Source organism: Acartia tonsa, chromosome 4, assembly GCF_053477335.1.
Source record: "Acartia tonsa isolate MP-2025a chromosome 4, ASM5347733v1, whole genome shotgun sequence".
In the NCBI taxonomy this organism is placed as follows: domain Eukaryota; kingdom Metazoa; phylum Arthropoda; class Copepoda; order Calanoida; family Acartiidae; genus Acartia; species Acartia tonsa.
In genome coordinates, this window is record NC_137263.1 from 33,902,160 (window position 1) to 33,925,187 (window position 23,028).

General features: G+C 30.2%; 3 protein-coding genes across 5 annotated transcripts in view; all 3 read right to left on the minus strand.

Annotated features, from left to right (window-relative positions):
- LOC145316890 (uncharacterized) overlaps window positions 1–23,028 on the minus strand; it is a 256,014-nt gene that overhangs the window by 183,954 nt on the left and 49,032 nt on the right. The gene's annotated exons all lie outside the window — the stretch shown is intronic.
- The window catches only part of LOC145316891 (uncharacterized), a 212,543-nt gene that overhangs the window by 140,485 nt on the left and 49,030 nt on the right, over window positions 1–23,028 (minus strand). The gene's annotated exons all lie outside the window — the stretch shown is intronic.
- The window catches only part of LOC145316897 (uncharacterized), a 68,392-nt gene continuing 49,036 nt past the window's right edge, over window positions 3,673–23,028 (minus strand). For 2 of the 3 annotated variants that reach the window (XM_080157711.1, XM_080157713.1), the window contains exons 2-8: window positions 21,277–21,315; window positions 20,657–20,732; window positions 10,964–11,150; window positions 10,480–10,629; window positions 10,087–10,149; window positions 5,688–6,407; window positions 3,673–5,042 (exon numbers count right to left, since the gene is read on the minus strand). In XM_080157711.1, coding sequence (XP_080013837.1) covers window positions 4,867–5,042; window positions 5,688–6,407; window positions 10,087–10,149; window positions 10,480–10,629; window positions 10,964–11,150; window positions 20,657–20,710 — 1,350 coding nt within the window. In that variant the 5' untranslated portion in view covers window positions 20,711–20,732; window positions 21,277–21,315 and the 3' untranslated portion in view covers window positions 3,673–4,866. Of the gene's footprint in view, window positions 5,043–5,687; window positions 6,408–10,086; window positions 10,150–10,479; window positions 10,630–10,963; window positions 11,151–20,656; window positions 20,733–21,276; window positions 21,316–22,134; window positions 22,185–23,028 lie in introns of all 3 variants that reach the window. The other variant, XM_080157712.1, reaches the window with a different exon arrangement.

A 23,028-nucleotide genomic window follows, 5' to 3' on the forward strand; every position in this document is an offset into this window, starting at 1 on the left:
ATTTCCAAAAAATAGACTTCATAACGGTTCTAATGGTATGCATAACGTTTTTCTACTATTAACACAAGCCGCGCAATCTTAATTTTAAAAAAGTCCGCATTTTTTTTTCATTTTTTTTTTCACGGAACAGAACTTTTTCAGTATAAGAAACCTACATACTTACTCTACAGTGCTAATCTCTTGATGAAAATACTAGGAATTTAGATGGTTACATATGCGACGATACAATTCAATTAATAAAAATGCTTATATCATATCGTATATCATAACGTCAAACTTTTAGATGGCTAAAATAGTGATCATCCGGCCTTCCCCCCCCCCTCTGAACGAACTGACCAATAAGTGATGTCCACGTTAGCAACATAAATTGATGACAATTTTCACCTTGTAATATTATCGACGTATTTCTATATATCTATTCTTGTTTTACAACCTTGTCCTAGTTACGAGGTTTGATTGTGTTAAATCAACTAACATCCTTATAATAAAGTAACAGGAAGTGTGTTTGTCTGTGTGTTTGTGTGCCTGTACCGAAGGATCTTGCTAACCACTGAACCGATCGGGTTCTCCTTAACAGGGTAGCTTCTCATAGGTCCTGGAAAGGTTTATAACTATTTTGGGGGAGGGTATTATCACCCTCTTAAGAGAAATCGCCCCTAGAAAAAAATCCCCCCCCCTAATTTTTTATTTTTTTCGTTAAAAATCTAAAATAAGAAAATGGGTTATCGAACTCGACTCCCTCCTCCTCCAGTGCCCTAGAGGCCTCTAAGGGCGTAGCCGCTAGTTATGATATATAATAGTAGGTATGGAAAAAAATTGAAAAAACAGAATTTGGAACACAGTAAAAGTGTCTGACTTATTATGACGTAACAAAAAAAATTAGCCAATGAGAGGCCACTATAAATTTTACCATTGGTCAATAATGGCCTCTCATTGGCTAATTTTTTTTGTTACGTCATAATCAGTCAGACACTTTTACTGTGTTCCAGAATTTGTCCTATAAAATTCCAAAGGCCAGCTTCCATCCTCCAGCTTTTAGGTCGTAGTTAAACACATATTTAATATAAAAATGAAAAAGAATGGCAAAAGTATAACCATGATTACAACATAACTAATGAATTAAGGTCCAATTTTTCTGGCAGCCTCCAATCAAAATAAATCATATATAACCATCTTTTAAAAGCTATATTTTATACCGTAAATTGGAGGATTTAAAAAATAACATTATTTAAAAAAAAAAATCTTTTTTCTTATACCTTAACTTGCATGCATAAGTAAAAACCGATTAAATTAAATCTTGTAGTTAAACTTAACTATGTAATAATTAGATTGTTAGCGATGTACATATTTGTTGTGGTATGGAGCAGTTTCTTAAAATTATTCTAATTTATCATAGTTATATTCAAATGCAGCTCAGAGAATTTTTATTCAGTAAGAACTGACGGAATATATTTGTCAAGATACGTCCATTTCGACAGAAAAATCTAAAAGGCTTGACATTGTTATACGACATAATTAAGATATTTGTCTGTTTTTGTTCTATCTGTGTTTATTAGACATCTTCCCCATATCTCTTAGATTCAGTCATAACGTAACTTATCATTGCTTACTTTTTCTTTCTTTATAAATTTAACATAGAAACTTTTATTGTAGTTAAAATGTCGTCTTAATTTGGCTCAATATTGAATCTCCACAGACACACCCTAATAGGGAAAGGTTTTGTGAGTTTTAATCATAAAAAAAAAAACAACTTAAACCAGCAGCTGGGCAAACACAAAAATTCGCTGATAAATCGACAGACAGACGGATAGACATTCTGATGATTTAAAAACAAGGATGATCCAATACTTAATAGGCGGACTCAAATTATTACATTTGTCAATTTCTAGCAACTAGTAAATTTCAAACAGTATGGATTTAGTTGTGGTGGTTAGCCACAAATACTTGAATAATATAAAAAAGGATAAGTAATTCATATTTGACAATACATCTTGAAGGTTGCCCCAAAAATTTGAAATCGTGATTTTTGCATGTAATATTCAGGGAAGTTTCTTTCGAATTATACACATTCATAAAGGGTTATACAGTTTAAACTTTCTTTATCTACATAGATAATGTGCTTTTACACTTAAAAAAACCTTTTTACAAGTTCATTATGCAATTTATTCCAATCTTTGAATTCTTATTTTTTTTTGTTTTAGGTTATATTAAAATTTGTTGTGTTTTCATTTGGTTATACTCAGCTTATACCAACAATGAAATTAAATCGGGAAAAAAATCACGAAACCTATACGTTATTTCAGCTGTCGTTAGGAGCAAGAACGTATAAAAAATAACAACCTTTCATTTGCCCCAACCATCCCAAAAATTATTTATATTTATTTCACTTGATGGTTATACCTCATACCTGGGTTATACTGCAAATAAAGAAAGGACGTATCAAACGTTTTGTAGAAGTCAAGGTGTTTAAAATTAATTTGAAATTAATTTAATTTTCTACCTTTTTATTTACTTATTTAGCTGTTTTTGCCTATTAAAAAAATGTATACATTGTGTACGTGATTTTATATCTCTTTATGGTATAATCGAGTTTATTTTATACTTCCATGTCGAATAAATTTTTGAACAAAAATCTTTTATTTATTTGTCGTCTTTAGAATCGTCCTGTTGATTTCAAACTTCGCATAATAATTCCTGAAACAGTTAGGTGGTATGACTTAGAAATCATAGCAATTCTATAAGGCTTTTTGTAAAGCTTTGCCTTACTGATTGTATGATTTATTGAGATTTATTTTATAAATGTTGTCATCCTTTTTCTGTATAGTTCGTAGTGTTTCAATTGAACTATTCGTTCGAACGTTCGTGTATAGTTATTCTGTACTTGTATTATATTTTTTACTTTCTAGGAACCTTGTGTCTTTTTATCACTTGCCTGTTAATCTTTTGAGCTATAATTGTATCAACACAAGAACGCAGACACAAGGTTATTATTACGAATCCTCATCCTGGTGGTTTGTCAATAGTCACGTACATAATATCCTATTTTATAAAGGATTTTTTTGTCTGTAGCGAAGGATCTCGCTAACTACTGCACAGATATAGGTCTTCTTAAGGTAAAGTTATTTATAGGTCCAGGTAGGTAAGGTTTTAAACTATTTTTTTGTAAGGTGGGGGGGGGGGGGAGGGGGGATATCTCAACCGATCAAAGAGAAATCGAAAATAGAAAAATTACCCACTTACAAAATTTTCTTTGCTTTTCTTTTTAAAATTAAAAATGGAAGGCGGATTCTACTTCCTCTCCCGCACCTCAAGTGCTTTTAGGGGCGTAACCGCTAGCATGCATATACATTGTTATCCTAGGCTCCTCCGAGAAGAAGAGAGTCATTCATCACTACCTTGATTATTCTGGGACATCTGATTCTGCCATACTCGGCGAGGGTGAAGTAATAACGAGAAGTTCCCTTGAGTCAGCGGCGTGTCTTATTGGTAACGTAAGTATCAGTAAAAATTTGCTCAATAGTACTAGATAACCAACTTTTATTTACTTAATCACCAAATATTTTTCCCATATATATATATTTATTAAAATACTAAATAAATAACTAACATGTGTGCGCCTAGTTAATCAATTAAATTATGTATATTTGAAAAAGTATAAAGTTAAAAGAACAATTTAAAAAAAAAGTTTTATTGAATTTTTTTTTATAAAAATACATTAAAATGACGAGGAAACACAACCGTCTTGTAAAATACAAACAACAAAAATATTGAAATAATTAATTAATCTAAAATTAAAAATGATAAAATCCTCATCAGGATTCCTCATGGATATTCATACCAACAATCTTTAAACAGTAAAGAAAAAAAGTTATATTTCAATTGTTTATCTTTGGCGTAAAAAATGACAACATTTAAGAACTATGAAGACTGTTTTGTTAATAATAAAATGTAAAAAATATTTCTAATTTCTAAACAAGATATTTTTTTCTAGATATTTTTCTGTGCAGTACTTTGGATGGAAAAAAAAGTTGCGCATAATAAAAATAAAGTCAGGTCGGTCGGTCGGTTCATGCTGCAGGATTTTATTTCAAGCATGACACAAAATAATAACATTATATCAAATATTTTAACTGCTGTTATGTCAGAAATTTTATTTCTTTTCTTGTCAATCTGCATATTTTTTTTTCAATCAGCCGTATGTATTATGCAAGCAAAAACAAAGCAAAGAAATAAAATTTAGCATAAAAACGAGGATTTTAAATAATTTTTTTCGTGCAAACAATAACAAGAATAAAAGTCGAAAATTTTAAAATTAATGTTGTATAACATATGACGATCTTGATTTTATCAGAAATGACAAAAACTCGGACGTTCTAGCGTTAATAAACAAGCAAACTATACATTTAAACTGAAAATTAACAAAAGTTAACATGATAAAACTACAATATATCTTGATAATTAAAAAAATGGTAACAGGGAATTTCTTCATTTTTATTTCTTACAGGGATTTTGTTTGGTGGGGGGGAGGGGGATTCATTCACTCCTTAATTTCAACATTCACAACAAACTCTTTAAAACTTTATTTTACTTCAGCTTATATATTGAAAAAATTTAAGAAAATGGTCTATATATTCATGTGCACGTCCACATATACAATCGCCAAGCACATGATGTGTTTGGAAACTAGTATCTATGCACATGCACACGTGTGCTCACATATCAGATATGTCATGTTGTCCTTGGTTACAAAAAAATTAGTAATGTTTTTATTCCAAAAAATCTGATTTAACTATTTGAACAAAATATTGATTGAATGGCGGTTATTAATGCCTTTCAACTTCTGGCGGAGGTGGATGGCGGGGAAGATTATGCCTCGCCGTTCTCCTCAGCCTCCTCCTCCTCCTCCTCTATCTGCTTCTCCTTGTAGAAGATCTCTTCAGATTCTCTATCGCAGATGAGTAGGACAACTGATGCAAACAGAAGGATGATAGATCCCCACACGGCTCCGTAACCAAAGCCGAAAGTGTAGACTCTGGCACTACCTGAAATAACAACAAGTTTGGTTACAAATTTTTTAAAAAGTTTTTACTTTCATTTAGAATGAATTTTTCTTTAAGAAAATGTAGAAAAGACCTTAATTAGCATATTCAATTTGTAATCTTACTAATCATTTGAGGAGAACTCCTTGAAATTAAAAAACAAGATTTAAAAAAATGAAAGACCTAACTTGTTTGTTTTAAAAATTATAAAAAAATATATTTGAACATTAAATGCAACAACAGGAAAATAACACAGTTTATTATATAATTTTAATACACACAATAAATCATTATGAAATTTGTTAGTAAATTAGTCAAAACATAAAAATAACACAGCAAATTAGATTTTGTTATTGTTCTATGAAAACCATGCAAATCACACTAATTATGCCAAATTACATAACCCACAAATGAAGCAAAACCCACTCCTATAACTACATTCTAATATTGTAAAAATCTTTAGCTCATCCCTACAGTGGGGTCAAATTTACATCTAAAGGGTTGCTTCAAATGCAAATTATGTCCTATCTTTTAAATTGTTCAACTCGCAATCTTGTTAGCTGTACCTGTCCTGAGTAAAAATAAAAAAAACACACACAAGAAAACAAAAAATCTGTGAAAGGGGTTGGGGACACTCGTGCAGCTTACCAGCCAGCTCATCATCATCACTCACACCATCCCCATCATCATCATTGTCCTCGCTGTCGGGAATACCATCTCCATCATCGTCCTGATCCTCGGCATCTGGGATACCATCATTATCAAGATCAAGGTCGGGCAGAGCGTCAATGTCGTCAGGGATACCGTCGTTGTCATCGTCGTTATCCTCGTCGTCGGGGACGCCATCACCATCGTCGTCATTGTCCTCGGCATCATCAACGCCGTCACCGTCGTCATCATTGTCAATGGAGTCGGGAATACCATCGTTGTCGAAGTCATCATCGTCGCCGTCGTTGTTCTCAAGGCCGTCAACGATGCCATCGCCGTCGGCATCCTCCTCCATTGAGTCAATAATGCCGTCGTTGTCGTCGTCAGAGTCAATGCCGTCGGGAATGCCGTCATTATCGTCATCATTGTCTTCGTCGTCGGGAATGCCATCACCATCATCATCGTCATCCTCTGAGTTGGGAATGGAATCCCCGTCAAAGTCCTCCTGATTACCGTCGACAGAATCATCGATGCCGTCATTATCATCATCATGATCATTCTCGTCCAGAATGCCATCGTTATCATCGTCAGGATCGTCATCGTCATTAATACCGTCGTTGTCGTCGTCGTCATCGAGATGGTTAAGGATGCCGTCATTGTCAAAGTCATGATCTCCTCTAAACAACTGCGGTTCGACAACTGTTCCATCTTTGGGAGGCTCTAGATAAGATTGCATGTGTGTCAATGCATTATTTTTTCATAGTTAAAAAAAGAAAGAAAATAAAATAAAAATAGAACAAATATAAATAAAAAGAAAATAAGAACAGAAAATAATATTGAAAATAAAATGGACCACAAACGGGTTGGTAAAGGACAAATTGATATTGCACAGAATATTTATCATAAAATGGACTTGATCCTATCGAAATTTGTTTTGTTTAGAGCTATGATCACTTGTCAAACAGCAGTTATTATCCTCGAGGAGTAAAAAAATTGCACAAAATAGTAAAGGCAAAATAATGGAAAAAATAAAACAATTGTAAGATGTTTTGTAAATAATAACGACAAAGTGATCAAAACTGTATGTAATAACTACGAAAAATGGCGAAATTTTAAAAAGAAAAAAATATAGAAATTTTTTTTGGGGTGAAAACCAAAAAAATGCTTTAGCCCCTTAAAAAATTTATCCCTAGTAAAGAGTAAAATATTTCTAGTAGAAAAAAATAAAAGTTAAAAAATTTGTATTAATTTTTATTTTCTTTCCCCAAAGAGAATGAAACATATTAAAAAAAACCCGTATTTTCGCCATTTTTCTATGTTTAATAAAAGCAAAGTTAAGAAATGTCCTGACATATATTTCTGTTTGCGCATCTAATAACTACAAGGTGAACAATATCTAATAACACACATTTAATTTAATATACATTTTTAAATTCACACATTTTATGCTTATTTACAATTTACACATTTTGCTAGAATACAAAAAAGTTTATGGGAATGATACACTTAAAAATGTAGACTTTTTTCTTGCTGTTAGCATAGTCTAAAGTAACCCTTTTTTCAAAAAATTCTAAATTAAGTTCGATTTCATAAGAATTTATATTTAGGAAATACAAGGCCCATTTTTATAAAATATCTCAGGCAAACAGAGGAGTAAGGGTTTCCTCATCCTTACGTAGATATAATAGTTATTCTAGCTAACCCAAAAATCTTGTAACATTAGGCCTTTTATGTTTACTTAATTTAGTTTTTAATCTTATCCCAAAATTGGCTTAGGTAAAAATACAGTTTATTTAATTTTTGCTATCAACCAAATATTTAACAAACAAACAAGTAATTGTAAATCCTAATTGTAGGCAAGATGGCATTTGAAAATTTACTTCTAACAAAAAGAGTTTTAAAATATATACCAATCTAGACATCTACATATTCAACTGTACCACAATTTTCTTTTCTATTCTAATTAGATTAATCCTAAACTTTTTTTTTGTATTTTAGCTTACTGTTTAACTTAAAAAACTCAAAATGGAATCTGACGATTACTGATATTTAAGACGTAAAATGAAGGGGGGGGGGGGGGGTATAAAAGTGTTATTTCCCCCTGTAACAAATTTGGGGTGCTGGAGTTTGGATTTTAATCATATATGCATATAATGACAAATAGCTATAAAACTGATAAATGTTGCCATTCTTGCTAATCAAGACTAGTTTTAATCTTAAACTTTTTCATTTAACCATCTGCGAAAAGCTGTTTAATAATAGGATGCGATAAATAACTATTATCAACGCCCCGTTTATTTTCAAATTTATATCTAAGATTGGCTTTTTTAGATGTTATTGGTTCTTATAAATATTTTAACTAGAGTCGTTTGATATAAAGCTAATTTTTTTGGTTAAAATCCGTTTTTATTATAAGCATGTAATAACAAACTAAACAAGCTTTATTTTAGTGCTCGGAAGTCGCGCATAAGCCGCGCAAAGGCCTCAAATTTAAACCCGCTTGTATGCAGAATAAAAAAAAATTCGCAAAGCTATATTGAATGTTTAGGAACAGTATTAGACAATCAGCTGAATTTTTATTAGGAACAAGATAAGACAACCAGCTGAATTTTATTAGGAACAGGATAAGACAACCAGCTGAATTTTATTAGGAACAGGATAAGACAACCAGCTGAATTTTATTAGGAACAGGATAAGACAACCAGCTGAATTTTATTAGGAACAGGATAAGACAACCAGCTGAATTTTATTAGGAACAGGATAAGACAACCAGCTGAATTTTATTAGGAACAGGATAAGACAACCAGCTGAATTTTATTAGGAACAGGATAAGACAACCAGCTGAATTTTATTAGGAACAGGATAAGACAACCAGCTGAATTTATTAGGAACAGGATAAGACAACCAGCTGAATTTTATTAGGAACAGGATAAGACAACCAGCTGAATTTTATTAGGAACAGGATAAGACAACCAGCTGAATTTTATTAGGAACAGGATAAGACAACCAGCTGAATTTTATTAGGAACAGGATAAGACAACCAGCTGAATTTATTAGGAACAGGATAAGACAACCAGCTGAATTTTATTAGGAACTGGATAATACACCCAGCTGAATTTATCAAAAACAGGATTAGACCACCAACTGAACATTAAAGTTATAAAATGACGATTTCACTGAGGCTTACACATGGCTGACGCGCGGCTGCGTTATTTAAAGATTATATTTACAATTTAAACTATTTGGAATTAGTGCAGCTCACGCTAAAATGTTCCTGGTATCGATTATCTCCAAAAATCTATGAACATTTAAGACTACTAACGGCCAAACGGTTGAACGAACCTGCCATGCCGAACGTGTTAAACAGTGCGGCATAAGAAGGCCCATAAATAATCTGGTGTTTTACGCGCATTTATGTTCACTGAGAAATAAATGTGCATTATTGAGAAATGACTATTTCATATCATTTGCCTTTAAAACTGATAGATTTTTGTAGGTAATCGATACCAGGAATATTTTACCGTTAACTCCTTTGGATTCCAACTATTTGGGTTAGATTAAACTAAATACAAAGCTGTTAATAAAAAAAATTAAGAACTAAACCTATTTTTAAAATATATATACAATTATCAATTCATTTGTTTTTATTTATACAATTATTTTTATTATATTTTAAATATATTTAATACAACTGAATTTAAAATGTAAATTATTTATTTTCTGAACTTTAACTATGTACAATATAAATCACACACTAAACTAAATAAAAAAATATCTAAATACTAAAAAATCGATGAAAAAATAAATATTATTAACTCTTAGCATACAAATTCTTTGCAAATTTAAAATTAGCCCAAAAAGAGACAAAAGTTATACCTAATTGAATTTGGCAATAAATTAAGCATATTAATTTTTAGCAATGGATATAGAATAAGTGGATATTGTGAGAGATGCTCGCATGTCCTGATAAAATGGTTCTTCCAGCTGGCTAATATACCGATACTCTATAACTACCCCATCCCCTGCCCTGACCATGGAGGAACGTGTTAACCAACATTTGAGGAAAATATTAGCAACATGAATTGATGACAAAAATTTTTCTGTCACAATATCCAGGTATTCTATATCCATTTTTTGACCCTCCCCTAATGTGTGACTTCACTTCCGCGATCGTGTATTATCACACCCGAAAGTTTTTTTTTATATTCGCTAAAAAGTATCAATGGAAAAAAATTTAACTGGGGTATTTAACTATGAGAGATAAGCAAATGGGAAGAGCTAGAATAATGTAGAAATAATGATGATTCGATTTAGTAATACATGTTGCGAAAGTGATAGCACACCATTTTTTTTGGTCTGTAAATATGTATGGCTGAGAGTTGAAATAAAATTTTCTTACCATTTTCAAGATCTTTGGCAAACTGCACAGGGTAGATGATAACAGCCAGAAGGAAGGCAATAGCTGAAATTATTTTAATTCAATTATTAAAAATTAAATACCATATTAATATTCTATTTCAAATTACATATTCTTTTTCCTATAAATCGAATTTTTTTGTTTTTCTTAATTTTGATTTTTAGTTCAAGTCAGAAATGTAATTTTTCTATTAAATGACTTTAAAGGTTACAATTTTTAAAATAATGAAATATGTGTACTTATAAAAAACAATCCAGCTTTTAAAAACAGGCAGACATACCCAAAAATATTAATTTTATCACTTGCAATAGTCGCGAGTACATAATAAGTGCACTAAATTCTAGTACCGCTGCTGTACTAAATAAAAGTACACACCTGCAATAATCAGAGCATAGATGGCGACACGGTAGTACTTGTACTTTTTGTTGGGGTCTGTACTTTTGAGTCCAAAGCAGGTGAGCATTGTTCCGAAGAAGTCAGTCAAGACACCAATGACAACCAGTGCAGCAACTCCTTTCAAATATCCTGAAAAACATTACATTAGGTATTGTAGTAGAAATAAAATCAAGCTTAAAGACTGTAAAAAAATGGCAGGAATTAAATTCTTTCCGATAGGTATGTTTTTATGCTGCAGAATTTCAAGTTAAACTTGAAAATCTGAAATTAAAAGGTAGCGGGATAATAACTCTTAATATAATGAAAATTTCATATGAACCAGGACTATGAATTTTATAAATTGTACTTTAAGATACATTCAAATATTTAGTCTGTCTTCAAGAAGAAATAAGAATCAAAGTATTATAGAAACTTTGAAAAAACGCGCCAATGAAAAGTTTGTACGAGAACAGCAATTCCTTACCTGCACTTCTTGCTTTGCCACAGCCAGGGACGGGTTCCATGTCGAAGGGAAGGGGCTTGGGGGCACCCTCGCTGATACATTGCACAAACAAACCTTCCCGCCATCCCTCAGCGATCATCCAGTCGGCGGTGGCGGTGGCAGTCACTGTCAGGATCACCGTGACCACGCAACATGTGAAGGCGATAACCTGAAATGATTTCCAAAATAAATGCTTAATCTATGTACCGTAAACACCTATTTCAGAGATATTAAGAAGCTGAATAGAAAGATAGCAAAGTAGGTGTAAAAACAGCTGCGCAATTCCTAATTTAAGGGATCTTCCTTATTTTTGTTGTGTTTAACAAGAATAAAATCTTGTCATACATATTTATCTTATTTAATTGAATAAATGTATAAAAATGTATCAGATTATATTAAAAACTTAATTCTATTTTTTTAAATCAACTTAATAAATCCCCCCCCCCCCAAAAAAAAAAAACAATCAAAACATTTATTATTTTTTAAATCTACTTATATATAATACCCCTACGGTGCGCTCTTGAAACGCATATAAACCTACCTAACTAAATATTCTCCAATTGTATTAAAAAAGAAACTATACAATAAAACCTCATTTAAAATGAATACCTTAGTCTCGCACATTTTAGGTTATTATAAACTTAGAATAGAAATAGAATAAACACTTAATCTAGAATCCATATATTGGAAACAAATGCGGGAAATGTTAGAATATAAATGTTGTAACTGATAAAGTTGAACTGGACTTGTGGAGCATATAAAATATATGTAGGTGAACATTTAGAGAAGACATTAACTTTTTCCAGGGGCTACTTTACACACAATTTTATTAAAGTTTTATCCATTTCCTATTACATAAAGTATTAAGGTTGTTTGTTTGTACGTTATGATCTAGCTAACCACAATACCGACCAAGTCCTTTATATTAGGAAAGCAATAATAGGTCCCGAAGGATGTTTTTAGTTATTTTATTTTTATTTTTAGTCTTGAGGCTATTTTCTGCTTCAATTATATAACCCTTAGGCGTTATTATTACATATGATATTAATTAATATTAAAACTGAAAGTAACAAGCAAAATAAACTTGTCAATCCCTTAATTTTTTTAAGTTTGGGGGATTTTTTCTAGAGCCATTTTGCAAGAAAAAATATAAAAATCTTTCCTAATATAGTGGAACTCTATGTTTTCGGAATCTTTAAGAACTTTATTAAATTTTAAACTCAGTGTGAAATTTTTGATGAAATATATTTTTTTCTAGTGTGGAAAGTTGCCCCTGGTGCAATTTAATCTGTTGGAAAAGAGGGAATATAAGGAACATATATTCCATGAGCTAGAGATGGAAACTTCTACAAAAAGGCAAATATTTGATTATTTTACTAATTGACGAAACTCATGTGAGTAGATCATCTGCTAGTTATCGAGGATGTTATGATTTCGAATCTCGCTCCAAATCGAACTAAAATTGTACATACTGCTGATATTTCGGATACACTTCATTAAGCGTAAGGATTAGTAATATGACCAAAAAGTTGCGATATATTATTAAGCATAGTAACGACTTCGAAACAAAAGTCGTATAATTAAAGGGTTCTATTTTTATTTATAAAAGAACGAACATTAACTTTGATATAAAGTTCTTTATATACCAAATGAATTTTAGATTGATTTTTATAATTTGAATACACATCAATTTGATATTTTGATGAAAAGAAATTTCATAATAATAATTTCAATGGAAGAAAGAAAAATGATCTATGAATATTTCATCATTACAACATAATTTTAAAACCTGAATTGAATGTACTTTTAAAATATGCTAAAATCCTAAATATAGTTGCGCCTACTCTATGTGTGGTACTTATGGTTAGTATTAGGGAGAAATCTTAACTTAATATTTTCTTAACCTCAATTTATAAGGATTTTTTTCCAACATAAGAAAAATATTTCAATTCACTTTCTAGCAGAATCTATTTCTATTCATAAGTTTAAGCGACTATTACATAAGAAATCATGATTAGGCTATTAATGTTATTTGTGATTTTTAGAATATTTTTCAAATTTTTTTGTTTTAAATTTGTTTAAAAACTTTGTGGCAAAGTTTTTCTTCCTTTTTATTATACCTACAACTAATTAAGAAAAAGCTTATCTACAAAAATGCTGTTTAAAATTATCTCATAAAATTGATAAATTAAATATAAAGCAGTTTGACTACACCAAAGTGTTTAAAAATTTAATGAAATTTTTTCTGTTATTAGTTAAATTCAATTTGATCATTAAAAACAAATAGAAATTTTCAAAGTGAAATTTAAACGTTTTTAAAAAATGGGAATTAAAAGGAAACATTTTAAGATTTCTTATGAATACTTTTAAAATTAAAATGTCCTTAAATTCTTTCTTTTCCATTTTATTTGGCCAGTTGACAATGGGAAATACATGTCTTTACACAATTTTTTTTTCTGTGTATGCTTTTGGTGTGTGTGTGGTAGTGTTTATGTGGGTGTGTGTGAGTTTATCTAGGTGTGGGTGTAAAATTGTTATGAATTTGAGAGACATTGTTAAGACTGACCACTTTACTTCTTTCCTAGGCCTTGTGTGTGTATGAATGTGTGTGTGTTTGTGTGTGTAATATTGTGTGGACGGGTGATTTTGCAGGTGCAATGTTTAAATATATTCATATTGATATTCAGGTTGGCAAATATGTTTACAAATAAATGCAAAATTTTCAACATAAATTCCAATAACTGCACTCCAGTTTCTTAAATTCTAAATTCTAAAAGGCAGTCAAATATTTTTGCTTTCTTTGAACTTATTTTTTCAAATTTAGTGTCTATTTTAGCATTTTATTACGAAGCAAAAAAGATTGAATTTTCTTTAAAAAAAACACTTTTTTTGAAAAAATATAACAAACTTCAAAAAATTAAGTAAAAGTTTTAATTCTAGTAAGTTACAAGTGCAGTGTATGTGAAAATTTGAAATTAAATGTTTGTGTGTGTATGTGTGAATCAGCTGTTTGTAGCTGTTCTGGTCAACAGTGCAGGGTGGGAAAGAAAAGAGCAGAACACATGAAAACTGAAAGTTAACATCACTACAAATTATCACTCTTAAATACATTATACACTCTTAAATACATTATACACTCTTAAAATTCCTATCTATTAAATTCTTTAGATCTTTTTTGAATATCACATTCTTTTAATAATAACGTTAATATTTAAAATCAAGAAATTTAACTATTAAGTAAATGTGTTGGATATAAAGTCCAAAACACAAAATTGTAATAAAATTTTCCTAAATAGGAATTATTTTTTTTTATAGTGTACACATCTTGCAACAGAAGGGTCAGCACAAAATTACAAGCAAAATATAAAAAAAGGGGGGAAATAAGGGGGCTAGGGTTAAAACTACCTTGAAATTAAAGTAAATGAGAAGGGTTATGCTGCATGCATATATGTCAGGGGGGGGGGGGGATATTAAGGGGCAGGAGAAAGTTTACCTTGTCAACTCTAGTTGGTCAACAAAATTAAGAGAATATTTACTCTAAAAAGGAAAGGTTTGAAACGAATATTTTGACATTAATTGAGTTTCACTGATTTGATACTCTGATAATTTCTTCTAGTAAATAATTTGATAAATAGATTTACAGTTTAAGTTTACAAATTTAAGATGATTTATCTATGTTTTCAGATAGATAAATTCTTAAAATTGATTTAAAATTTTAGGTGATGAACCTGTTTTAAAAAATTAAAGAGAGTACATTTCCAAAATGTTTTTTTTAGGAAGGGTTGTTCAATATTTAATTTATATTGAATCAATTTAAGAACTTTCACGTATTTTTTTCTCTCGATTGGTTGTATAAGTATCATTGATTTGTTTGGCTTTTGATATTCCCTGTTCATGAGATATTTATTAGCCACATAAGTTTAAGTTTGGGCTATAATTGTGAAAGGTAAGGCAAAGAAATGTTACAAGCATGACATTTCCCATACTATTCTGTATGCTCAAGTACATTGCAGAATATTCATGAATTTTTAACATGCCCAACATCCGTGTCATATCAAAGACAGTCCAAAATAGTGTTTACCCTTATTTTACACACAAGAATAGATTGGAATCTTAATAAGTTTAATAAAATGGAGAGAAGATGTGTACTTTAGGAACTACACTGTTTTATCTTTATAAACGTTAAGATGTCTATTTGATAAATTTAAATGTGAAGTAAGATAATTTTACAATTTAAAATTATTTTTTTTTGTTTTGTGTTATTTTAAAAGATAAATTTTTTTCATTTTTCCTCGGATAATTTTGATATTTATCTTAATTTTTAAATTGATTGAAAAACTTACATTTAAAACAAATTATACATCATGTGTTTTATAGGAGAAATACCCCAACAGAAAAAGACTTTACAAAATAATTAGTTTAACTCGGCTGTCAAGCCTAGAAAAACAACAAATTTTCGTCCATTTTGGATTTGACTAATTCTCAATTATCTACCTATTTTACTTTTAGTGTCACCCTCTTTTCATAAAGCTGTTCAATATTTCTCCATCATTCTTTACAGCGGCGGCTCAATTTTTCATTCATCTTTCTGTTATGTTAGTGTTACTTAACATTTAAACATTTCAAGTCATTTTTCATAGTTTTACAAAAAAAATTAGGGTAAATTTAACAGCAAATCATTTCAAGCTCAGGCATTCCTTCAAATGTTTTTTTTACTTTGTTCTTTTTTTTACATTTCAAAAGTTAAAATTGGTCAAATTTTTATTTTACACAAGACCCAGCCATAATAAAAGATAGTCGGATTTTGCTTGTTAATTGAAATCTCTAGAACTTATATTTAAAAGCTTGCCATTGGCTGCATTTGATTTTATTTTTCAGTGAATGCAATAGCTAAGAATTTATTAAGTGCTTAGATTATAAGTACAAATTATATCCTATAAATGTCTTTTTACCAAATTTTAAAAAAAATAATATAATTTGTATTGTTTTCTTTTGCAAGGGAGGTATTTTACTAGGAATATTTTTTAAAGGATTGGCCATTCCCCTACCAGCCTAGCCTAAGCTTCCTTGGTTAATATGTTTGATGGTTTTATAAATTTGACAAACACACATCCATTCACCTACTTCAGTAAGTAAAAGAATAAGTATAAAATAAAAGGCTTGTCATTTATCTCTATTGTTTATTTACTTTGTTAATAACCTAAACATGTGAATGAGTTTTTTTACATTACAGACAAACTTTTTAAATGCAAAAACAGGAAACTGCTTTCAAACTTTGTAATTATGTCTTTGAGCCTTGTATTATATGCTTATTAATCTTATAAAATATTAAAATTTATATAATCTATAATGTAATCTTTTCTATTTATATGGTTGGCAGAATTTATTTTTTTACTTGAATAAAATTTTGCAGGAGTTTACATTAAAAATCACTAAATTTTGAACCTAAGTATTAAATTTCAGACAAAACATTTTTGCATTGGTGATATCTAATCAAGATAGATGATATTTAGAAATTTGTCTTTAAAATGAGACCTAAAAGAATTCCTCCCACACGGAATTGCACCCACTAACTGCCTTAACCTTCGAGCTACTGCAGGGTTTCTAGACCTTGCGGAGGCCTAACCTAAACAGGCTAAATTATCATTAACAAACCTAACTTATTCAAACCTATCTCATCTAATGGCTGCAATCCAATGTCAACAAAAGTAACAATATGCAAGGTATTTCTTATTTTAAAGCCTGATCGATAAATCTATAGTTTAACTACTTCAGAACTACTTTGCTTCTACAAGAGGGTATAATTCTGCTATGTATGGACAGTCAACTTGCCTTGATAAACAAGCTAATCTAGCTTAAACTGGATGTTTACACTTATCTTTAAGGACATGAGAAATGTCAAATTAAAATAAGCATTAAGCTACATGGTATGGGTCACATGCTACCTTTATTTTACCAATTAATAAGATCTGTAATTTAAGGCACTTAAGTTATTAGTAACATTTATTAATTTTTAAAAATACTTTAAACTGTTTTCAAATCATAACTCTTTTCAAGATTTGTTTAAATAGTTGATAAAAGAATTATTTAATATGAGATATAAATGCCATTTAAAGGGACAACAAATAAAGGTGCAAGGTTAGAATAATCACCCACACCCACAAATACACCCACAAATTCACACATACACACACACTCCCACACATTTCAGTGTATTTAGTGTGACGTCAGCAGCATGGCCGGGTCGTGGGACCGGCTTAACAGACATATTTTCCCCCTCTTTAATTTACTTTTATCTTCTCTATTATACCCCTGTCATTTCTTCCCCATATTCTCATTCAATCCTAAGTTTTACCTTTTATCCCTTCCTCTTGTTAGATCAGCTGTTTTCCAGCTTTTACCTGTACCCCTCCCCCCCCCCCCCTACCTTTCCATGTCTATTCTATCCAGCCCCTATTAATACACCTCCTCCCCTCCCCTAAGAAATTCTAAATATCTCTAAAGTAACTATTCTCTATTTCCACTCCCTTGGAACACATTTTTTGACCTCCCTAAATATTTCTTTTCCGAGCTTAAAAAATGTAAGAATATCTGTTTGAATAGTTTTTTGCTTTCCAAAATTAATGCATTAATTTGAATCAATATTAGAAAAGAATTTGTGGATAGGTATTTGCAGGGCTCGGCAGCCGTGCATAATCCGCCAAGTCATAACCCATTTAGGGTATAAATTTTCACTAAATAGGCAGAGTGCCGTATAAGTAACAGGTTAATATAAACATGTGGTTGTTTAACCTGTGACTTACAGGTTGCTGATGCATGGCTGCCGAGCCCTAGATATTTTTAACAATATAAATGTATTTGTAACAAAAAGGCCATAGATACAAATGAGCTAATTTAAAAATGTTACAACAATTTACTAAATATTTAATATTTTCAAAACTTAAATAGATATCGTGAATTGTGTAGGGAGATTTATTTATAATTAGTAACCCAATTTCAAAACTATTCAGAGCCAAGTAGGCAACCTAATATTTTAGGTGTTTTTTTTATTATTGTGCATCTTAAATAAATTTTTACAAGGAAATTAATAAAAGTTTAGGAATAATTTAAATGCTAAAGAAGGTGTATCAACTTTTTTTTTATAGCTAGCCGGTTCTTTTAGTAAGTAGTAGATGTAAAATTTTTCATAGAATTCAGATATGCAATCGGTTTTTTTGTAGACCTCTTATTTTTTAAGTAATTTAAGTTTTTTTAAAAAATAATTAAGTCGGTTTTAAGGTACTAAAACGCAACAAAATAAAAGAAGAAAATGGCCAGTAAGAACAAAAATAGTAAGATCTTTAATTTGACACCTTACTTTTAAAATTCTGTTGAGTAATTATTGAAAAAATCTATTTTTTTAACCTCGGTTTAATAAAAACTTTAGACCTAAATATTTTCTCAAACAGACATAAAAAACATGGGTTCATATATACCTTTAGAATCAGAAAAATATTACGAATCCATTGTAAGCAAAATTGAAAAAAAGTAAAAAAATTAAAAAAAGGCCAATTGTATTTTTTGTTCTGGCAACACTATCGTCTTCCCTTTTTTACCCCCTCTTTACCCCCTCTATACCCCCTTCCCATTTTTATACTCAATTCAAAAGTTAAGACGTTGCCTGTACAATATAATATGATATTTTCATATAATTCCTTTTATTGTAGTTTATATACTATATTGTAAACTTTTTTTTTCAATTTTGCTTACAATGGATTCGTAATATTTTTCTGATTCTAAAGGTATATATGAACCCATATTTTTTTACTTGTGAAATGATAAAATTGAGTTCAAAGTTTTTATTCTCGTGGGTTTAAAAAAATCGATTTTTTCAATAATTACCTGACAGAATTGAAAAAGTAAGGTGTCAAATTAAAGATCTTACTATTTTTGTTCATAATGGCCATTTTCTTTCTTTTTTTTGTTGCATTTTAGTACCTTAAAATCGACTTAATTTTTTTTTATAAAACTTAAATTACTTAAAAAATAAGAGGTCTACAAAAAAACCGATTGCATATCTGAATTCTATGAAAAATTTTACATCTACTACTTACTAAAAGGACCGGCTAGCTATAAAAAAAAAGTTGATACAACTTCTTTGGAGATTAGTTGATATCATCTGCTTAAACATGATAAAAAACAAGGATGACAACATCCATAAAAGCGAAGCAGTGAAACGGTAAGACAAACGGACATTATCACTTGTATTTTGTCAGAACTGAATAAGCAGAATATAAATGTATAAGAGTCGAAGCAAAATTATAAGTAAATTTATTGAAAAACTGCATGATACAGGTTAATGTTTATGGACATACTTACATTTTTAGTACTTGTTTATAGAGTTGATTCGCGTATGATATTGTACTTTGTTGTCTCAGGATCAATATACGAAAAATCAGATCAATTGGATAATTAGATCACATAAAAATTTGTAAAAAGGACGTACGGACATTCTGGTAATGATTATAGAGTTGCTACGCTTTCTAAATCGTACCTTACTACTACAGGAATCACCATGCAAAGTTTGAAATCGAAAGGACAATTCTAACATGCCTAAATTAATGAAAAAAAGCTATCCGTTACAGACGTACGTACGTACAGACTGACCGACCCTAATTATAGAAAAGCTTCGCTTTTAAAAAAGGGTCGTCCTATATGATTAATTTTCATACCAGGAAAGGGACAGGTCAATTGAAGATTGAATCGTCAACATCTATATGTAAAAATGTCAATGCCTGAAAAACCTTAGATTTTAACTCGAAAACCTCTGTAATGAGCGAAAATTAAAACTAAAAATGTATTTTTCTGCTTTACATTTAGGATATATAAAACAATTTTTCACCTTTATTTCTGATTCTTAAATTTTTTCTAGGAAATGACAATTTTTGTTTGTTTTGCGCAACTTGTTTTGATTGTCATAACATGTAACATTCCAACAAATACTAAAAACAAGCCATTTTTTTGTTTTGCCTGAATTTAAAAAGTTGGCTGAAATTTTAGACAAATGTAAAGTACATCTGTAATTTATTTGATTAATAAAACTTAAGAATATTCTTTTTAGATCCATTTTTTGTTTTCTATTAGTATCTGTGGGCTTAAGTTTTTCTCTACGTTTATTATGCTTTATACTTTTAAAAGAAATTTAGTATCTTATTTGTTATTCCAACATACCAAATAAAACCACACTAAATTAGGTTTAGTAAGACCTTTCAAAATGATGGTTTATATGGCTTTATAGCAGCTACGCGCCTAGAGGCCTCTAGGGAAATTTGCGGGGGTGGGGGGGTTATTTTTCCAATGGTGATTTCTCTAGGGAGATTGCAGTTACCCTCCCCCAAAATAGTTATAAACAAGATTTGAAAAATGTAGTATTTAAATATGAAAACATGGCTTGGAGAATTTTTTTATAGGAAAATTTATTTTTGCTGCTCTTAGTTTATTACTTAGACATAAGAAAGTTTGTTTTGTTATTTGCTTTTAAAGAAAATTACCAAACAAACTGCAATAGCCATGATGGTCTTCAACGAAAATTCGACCTATTTTTCAAAAACACTAAATAAGATGTAAGTAACAGTAATTACCTTAAAATATTGAACCAATGAACATAAACTGTGAAATGACAAAATGTTTACTAACCTTAAGCGGTCTAGTGACCGTAATGGTCTCTATGGTGACCTGAGGGGCTCCCATCTTGCAACACCCCTCCCACTACCTGGAAATAATTATTAGTTATAAAATTTAATCAAATAATATGGTTTGATTCTTTATCAAAGCCTTGCTGAATTAATAAGAAGTAATTTTTCTTTGAATGATATCATTGTAGAAATATTATAGTGGAAAGAATATAAGCATAATTGTCCTTATCTAAATATTTACTTCAAAAATCAAATATTTTGTTCCCGTAGAGTTTTATGTAACTGAAGGGAAGTGGGTAAACGGGAAGGGGGGGATAAGGGAAGAGGGTTGTGGGGAAATTTTCACTTAAAATTGTTTGTCTGAAGAGCATTCCTTAGTCCCTGCCAAACATACTCTTCTTAAGTATTGATAAATTTCAAATAATCTCCTTAAAAAATACAAAAATGTACAGGGAAGATATTTAAATTCTATCCCCAATTTATAATTTAGTCTTTGTGCAAATTTGTATGATCTAATGTAATATTCTTTTCCTTTATACTAATTCAAATCGACTGTTTTATATTGACAAATGTGAAACAAAACTATTAGTAGAGAAGAAATAATAAAACTAAATTGCTCACCTTCTTACTATAACAGTTCCTGTCACAGTAGTCTAATACCTGAAATATTTGTGTATATTAATAGGTAACTAAATGAGGTAGAATCCCAGTTTTGGTAAATGGAGCACCAATACTCTCCTCATTAACTCCCTTAATTCTACCCACCCCCTCCATCCGTACATGATAAAATAAAAAATAAATTAGAAAATTGTGGGGAGGGGGAAAGTTAACAGTGCTCCAGTTACTATTTGGGATATTTTTCAAAAACAATTATAAACTAAAAAGTATTACTTAATATTCATTTGAGATAAAATTACAAATATTTGATTCTAAAATACACGAAAAGTTTTATTTCATGCTATTTTATCAAGATTTTATCTTTTAACACATATAATTGCCATTAATAGACATTTTTATTCAGTATCGTAGCAAATGTATTTTATTACTTAAATTGTTTTAGAAAGTTGTATCTTCTCATTTGTTTTGATATTTATTTTAAAAATTTAACTTATTTTTGAAGTTTGAAAAGTCCTCTGCTAAAACAATAATGCCTTAAAAAATGTTTGATCATCTCAATATTGTCATATAAGACACTAAAAATCTGTTTCACTTTCTCACAAATTAAATTTGATCTTCTTTAATACTTCTCTAACACAAGACTAACAACTTTGCTGTTAAGTAAAAATGAAACTACTGCAATAGAATATTCATTGTGCATAGGTCTTTGAACTGTAATTCGATAATCTGTATTTTTTTTTTAAAGAGCTAAGAAAGTGTTTGATTTCAAATCTTTAGATATTATTTTATTTTTTTTTAATAAAAAATGAAAGTTAGCTTTAATTATTATCAAAACATAGATGAAATTGTTTTAAAAATTACTTCTATTCCAAAGATGAAGTCTAAACAACCAGTTTCATATTTATCTAAAATTCTTTAAAATCATAAATTAAATTTGGCATATTACTTAACTACTATTTGGTACAAGTCCAAGCTTTTTGGGGAGTGGGAGGTAATCTTTATATCATATAGGCAAAGACGTCCAAGCTTTTAAATTTTTTTTTTTTGGAGGGGTTAACAATTCAAAATTCAAAATTTTTGGGTTGGGGGGGGGGGGGGGGGTGGTGGTAATCACCCCTTTACCCCCCATTGGACTGTTTTCATTTTTTGGATTTAAGCCGTAAATGCTTTTAGGCCATTTTTACAACTTTTTCTACCCCTAGGAAGACAAAGCTCCTAAATGCTAATGGCTCAGCCACTAGTCTTAAATATATTTCAGTATAGCAGAGCTAGGGACAATTACACCGCTAGACTTGCCACTACTATATTGTACAACCCTATCATGCTAAACAAAATTAAAACATTAAAATTATTTATCAGTAAGAGTTTATAAAAAGTTATAAAAGATATTAGGCCAATAAATGATAACTATTGTAACTACTCTTTACAATCTTCTCTGTAAATACAATGCAAGGTAAACAAAAGAAAATAGAAATAATCCTCATTTAGGAGCAGATAAATGCCACACAGAACACAAGATAAGATTTATGATGTTTGCTTGTTATTAGGCCTAGACTATATGTATGTATGCTTAGTATATAGGCCCACATCATATGTATTGTATATATGTATATAACGGGTAGAAAGCTTGTGTATTGTGTGGAAGCTCCTAATGCACCTGAGTACCCAGAGCACCCATATTTAACACACCCATGACTCATTCATATATATTCCTAAAGTGTCCTATTGCACTTGTCATACGATATTTATCAGTCT